Genomic DNA, 6,000 nt, shown 5'->3' on the forward strand with positions numbered 1-6,000 from the left:
CTTTTCAGAAAGTTAATAATCTTTTTCCAGATGCAGTCTTCTGAGCAGTGTTGCTTTCTCATATGAGTCTTGGGTGGGGTATTTTCTGGTCTGGGCTAAGAGCTGTGATGGATGTAATACCAACAAAAAAATCTTCGTTGACATTACCCTGCGGGATAAATTGGTCCCTTCCTTTTTTACCTTAAACAATCACCAATGTAAAAATCCCCCAGGGGTTGTTTAAAACCTGTTTATTTGAACCTACTGCAACACTGTGCTAAGAATTGTTTCTCATCATGACTTTTTTCTTGCAGTTTGCCATTTGCGTTGGCCCTGGACCCTTCTTCCCCAACTCGGGAACTTTCTGAACAGGCTCCTTGACTGCACTTGAGTGCACAGGCTGCTCTCAAACTCTGCCGGGCAAGGACTTACGTTTTTTGCCATCAGGTGCCACTGAGTCCGCGTTCTGCCTGCAGTTGATGATACAGCCACAAGGCAGGTGGCTCCAGCGTTTGGACAAGACAAATACCGGGGTCACAGTGGTGGCCAGCAGAGTCAGTAGAAAGCTGAGTGTCTCAAAGGGAGAGCTCTGAAGCCCTATCGCGTGCTTGACCACCATGTGGATCTGCAAAGGCGAGAGAACTTGACCTAACCCGCAATCCCTCTCCACATCTCAAGCCTTCCCGCAAGCCCCAGGACCCTTCTTCTACAGGCACCTTTCTTGACTAAGCTCAGCACCCAGGCCGATGCTTGGCACCCCTGGGGACCCATGGGCCGAGCCCTGGTGCACAGATCTCTTAGTCTTGGGTACTTTCTACTCTCGAAGGCCAGGTCCGGAGCCTGCGGCCAATTCAGATTTCCACCTGGGAAGCGCAGTCTACAGGTGGGGTCCCTACCAGAGGAGACAAGCCAGCGTCTGTCCCTGACCTGTACTCCAATGGCCTTTGCCCCCTTCTGGCCCCTCATCTCCACCCACGAGCTCTTAACACGGCCGAAGGCCACGACACTCCTCCCACTCCTCCACCGGGCTCGCCCCTGGAGGCTAGAACAAAAGCCTGTACGGTCTCCTCCCCGACATAGAGAAGAGCCGACCACGCCTCTCCTCAGGCTCTTGCCGCTGGGGATGGGCGGCATCCTCAACAGGAGGGCTGGGGCAGAGAAAGGACCCCGCGTAAGGTTGAAAGGAAAAATCTTTTCACACACTCTGCTCTGCGAGAGAGATCACCCGTGACCACGACAGATCTAGGAAAACTAAGTCTCCTGCGACCGAAAGTGCCCCCCACCCCGCGCCCCTCAGTTATGCACAGAGAGAAGTGCTTAGTAAAGGCCCCAAGGCTAACCAGCCCTGCCGGCGCGCAACCCTCCAGCCACGCCTGTACAACCGAGCAGGTGCTTCTGAAAGCGGACTAGACTGAGCATCCTTCCGGAACTCCCCAAACCCGGGACGCTCTTCCCCCCACACGCTCACACGGGCACACACACACACACACACACACACACACACACACATGCACACGCGCGCGCGCGTGCTTCCTGAGCAAGTGCAATTTTACCATCATGGGCAGCCAAAGAATCACTTTTGTCAGCGCTAGAATCAGAGCGAAGCGCTTCTGCGCCAGGCTCCTGGTGAAGCTCCTGGTGCCACAGAGAGTTCCCCGATCTTCCCGCCGCCCGGCTGCAGCCCCTGCGGCCGCGGGCGGACCCGGTCCAAACGCGACGTCCAAACTCGGGGAGCATCCACCAGTGCACCGCACAGCGGACCCCGGAGCCTCCCCCGGGGATGGGGAAAGAGAGGTCCCAGGAGTGCACGCTCCACGGGAAATTTCCTGGTAGTTGGCGTGGGGCCTCGGCGGTTCTTCTGAGCACAGCAACTGGTGAGTGAGCGGCACCGAGAAACCCGCCAGGAGTCCGAAGGCCATAGCGTACACCACGAAGAGGACCAGCACGTAGGAGCTGGAGCAGTCCGCCAGGCAGCCCCAGGGCGTGCGCACGAAGGCGCCCCAGCCGCACAGCGGGAGCGCGGAGAGCAGCAGGCTGGTGGCCCAGACTGTCAGTGCAGCGCCCAGTGCCTGGCCCGGACTGCCAGAGGCTCCCTGGCTCCCCGCGGCCCTGTGCATGGTGTAAAAGTTGTAGGAAACTAGCAGAGTCGCCTTCAAGTTGCTGGAGAGCCCCTGGCATAGATAGAGTAAGGCAGAGGTGGTGCACAGAAACTGGAAGTAGCCAGGGTTTTCTTGGGGCCACTGCAAAAACATGAAGATGGTCACAGACAGGACGCTCGTGAGATCATCCACAGACCAGGAAGCCACGAGCAAGGGCACAACTGTTTTGTTCTGCATATTCAGCAAGGAAACTAGTAAAAAGATGCTGCCGACCAGGGTTGCAAGAGTCATTAAACATGTCAGGCAAAAAAGATATATATTCAGAGTTCCTGGTGAATTGAAAAGGTCCGTAGAATTAGGATTTTCCTTCCACAGGCTAGAGTCATTTGTTGATAAGTTACTGAGAAAGAAAGGCATTGTCCTTGATCAATACTTAGTTTCCCTTTTCAATGAGTCTGATGATTTTCTCAAAATAAAGCCTGACTCTTGAAAACCAGAAGTCATTTCTCCTACCAAGTCTCCCTCTAGATGTTTCCCCCGTCAGTCCTGCAGGAAATGGTCAGGCATATATCTCCTTTAGATCTGACTCAACCCATATTTCAAAATCCACTTCAGGCATCGATAAGGAACTTTTCAACCTTCCAGTAAAAGACAAACAAACCCCAAACTCCCATCCACAATCAGATTTCAGGCAAGAAAGCAAAGACTCCTCGGGTAGATTGAAAAACACTGATGTCTGGATCCTTTTGGGTCCTTCTTATAAGCAAAAGCAGCAGGGAGGCTTGATGGAATCAAACTCCATTTACTTTTAAGAGCAATAAAATGATGCATTTGGTTCCAGAACTGGATTCAAAAGCAGAGAGATTGTCAGGTAGGTTTCAGCTCTGAGGGCAGAGAGAGAGAGAGAGAGAGAGAGAGAGAGAGAGAGAGAGAATGAACATGCACAGCCAGTCAGAGGGAGCCTTAGTACAGACTCCCATCCAACCTTTGTGTTCTTCAATCAGCCTGTGATCCTCCTAGCTGCAGGAAGGAGGAGTCAGCTCCAAGCCAGAGAGAAGCAGGGAAAAAAGGGAGGGGAGTTCAGTGTGTGAACAAATGAAATGATGTATATCTTTTCAGCCTGCCTCATTACAAACAAGGACATGCTAAGCCTTCCCCTTAGGTTTTGACGTATAAAACTACTCTGAATACTTGATGAGGCTTGATGCAAACTACAAATATCATCTTTGAGATGGTTCGAGTTACTCTGATAACCGAAAGGCTCCTTTTAATAATGTATGTGTGAAGGGGCCCTGGGGGGCATACTGGAGATTGAATCCAGGGGCATTCTACTTCTGATATGCACCCCAGCCCTATTTTATTTTATTTTCTAATATTAAAATAGAGTCTCGATAAGTCAGTGAAGATCTTGCTAAGTTAATGAGACTGGCCTCTAACCTGTGATTGGCCTGTTTTGGAAATCCAGCTCAGTCAGTATTCCACCTCTCCCTACTGATGGGGATACGCCTTGTAGTGCTCTGTGAGTAAGGTCTAGGGCAATATTATTTAAAAATTATCCAAAGGCACAGTGATAAACAGACTTTATTTTTTTCATGCTTTCAGAGTTCTGAGGCATGACATTTTACTTCTTCTTCCAGATCTGACTTTCGTGCCTTGGAACAATTCCTCATCATTACTATCATTTCTGTATGGTATTTTTTTTGTCGTACAAAAATACCATTCTTCAATATGGCATGTAATCATCGATCTTCACTAGAGTTGAATAATAAATATCATGTTGTTTCCGGTGGGTTTCTGCATCATAAAAGGGTCTGACTGGATTGTTTTTAGAGACCTTTTAGTTTTAAATTGGATGATCAATTTTTTAAATGTTCAGGTTAACTTTGTCTTAATTTTCTGCCTTCCATCAACACTTCCATCAAATGAGGTAGGTGTGTGTGTGTGTGTATGTGTGTGTGTGTGTGTGTGTGTGTGTGTGTGTGTGTGTATAGAATGGTGCTTGGATTTTCTGTGCTTTATCTTTCTCTGCTAAAATAGCAAGGAGGCTCTTGTTAAAATGAAGATTGTAAGGTTCAAGTTGAGCCAGCTGAGGAATTACAGCTGCCCAGAGAACCTGTGTGAGCCTGTGGAAAGCTTCCTATAAGTGAGAAGTAATCTTTGTTATGCAAATCACTGAGTTGGTGTGTTGGTTATTACTGGATGGCAACCTAGCTCATCCCAGTCTAGTTAGGTATTCTGATGCCCCTATTTCAAAAACAGAAGCACAAAGATTGGTTGATTTTCCCCAAGTCATACATTTATAGAGGGGTTTAGCCAGATTTAAAAATTTTGGTTGGTTCTGCATTCTTAATCACAGCAGATCCACATTCTTTATTATTTCCTTGTTAGTACATCACCTATAGGTGCACTTTCAATGGCTATTAATAATCTTAAAGATTTATTTCTGTTTTGTTGCATAGTATGTTTAAAATGTCTCATTTTTTTAAAGTTTAATTATAATATTTTCCCAAACTTTATGATTTATAATATATCTGTATGTAATGTACAAATGAATATGTGTATAATGCATTATTCATGCATATAACAATTTATTTATTTATTATTTATTTATTTATTTGCAGTACTGGGGATGAAACCCAGAGGCATTCTACCTCCGAGCCACACCCCCAGCCCTATTTTTAATTTTTATTTTTTGGAGGTACTAAGGGTGGAAACCAGCGCCTTTTCTACCTCTGGGCTATACTCCCAGACCTATTTTATACTTTATTTGGGAACAGGGCCTCACTAAGTAGCTGAGACTGGCTTCAAACCTGCGCGATCCTCCTGTCTCAGCCTCCCAAGTGCTGGGATTACAAGTGTGCGCCACCACACCCGGCCCCAACCCTATTTTTTATTCTGTATTTTGAAACAGGGTCTCATTGAGTTGCAAAAGGTCTTACTAAGTAGCTGAGGCTGCCTCCAAGCCATGATTCTCCTGTCTCAGCCTTCCAAATGCAGGAATTACAAGTGTATGCCACCATGCCTGGCTTCATGTAACAATTTATGCATTATATGACGTTTTATAAGAAAATATATATTATAAGCGTAAAGATTTAAAGTTAATTATAAGAGTATAATACTCTGTACTTCTAGAAATTTAGAGCTATGCTGCATTTAGTGCTATTCTACATTTAGAATACTGGCCAAACCTAAGACTCTTACTAATTTTAAAAGATAAGGTGAAAGGTCTCATATATGATTATATGACACCCACACATATAGCATATAAACATCCTCTTTATGTATACCCATATATATAGCATATATACATGTCTATATAATAAAAATAAATTTATAATTTATAATCTATATGAAATAAATGGTATATTATGTAATATCCTTGAATACAGTCATGCATATATAATTGTACATAATGCATATCATTTATAACCATATATATCTCTAGCTTATATAACACACATATGTATTCTACTTTATTTGAGAGATTTACAAAAAGTGACCAGCAATTTGCATCAGAACAGAACCCAAATGTCATCATTTATCTTCTTATTTTTCAGTCTTTCACTAGAAACCTACAATTTCTCAGTAAATCCAATGACTACAAGAACACAATTTAAGTTGGTTCCAAGTCAGAGAGACTAGGTTTGTGAATATAATCTGTAGGGACCTGATGAATGCGTTGTCAACCCAAGGATGCCCTTGACATTCTGGAGATGGTGTCAATTTCCCATTCTCTAGAAAGGGAAATTCCATACATAATTTTCTTTTATCTATTCCATGGATAAGATATGCAAAAGGTAAGAGATATATGTATGTTTGCTTTTTTTTAATCCATGTGTGTGTATATATATGTAAATATAACAGCGAGAGATAAATGTTATTAGTGATCACTGCTTATTACACTTCACTTACTCTAGACACA

The 6,000-nt window shown here is 44.9% G+C and overlaps 1 protein-coding gene across 1 annotated transcript in view; it reads right to left on the reverse strand.

Annotated features, from left to right (window-relative positions):
- GPR149 (G protein-coupled receptor 149) overlaps positions 1-2,495 on the reverse strand; it is a gene marked incomplete at both ends in the record, with an annotated part of 43,712 nt that extends 41,217 nt beyond the window's left edge. The window contains 2 exons of the mRNA XM_080696590.1: positions 412-604; positions 1,533-2,495. Of these exons, the coding sequence (XP_080552716.1) occupies positions 412-604; positions 1,533-2,495 (1,156 nt within the window). The remainder of the gene's footprint in view (positions 1-411; positions 605-1,532) is intronic.
- Positions 2,496-6,000: the final 3,505 nt, after the last annotated feature.

The sequence above is a fragment of the Muscardinus avellanarius genome (genome assembly GCF_963383645.1).
Source record: "Muscardinus avellanarius genome assembly, chromosome: 5".
NCBI lineage: Eukaryota > Metazoa > Chordata > Mammalia > Rodentia > Gliridae > Muscardinus > Muscardinus avellanarius.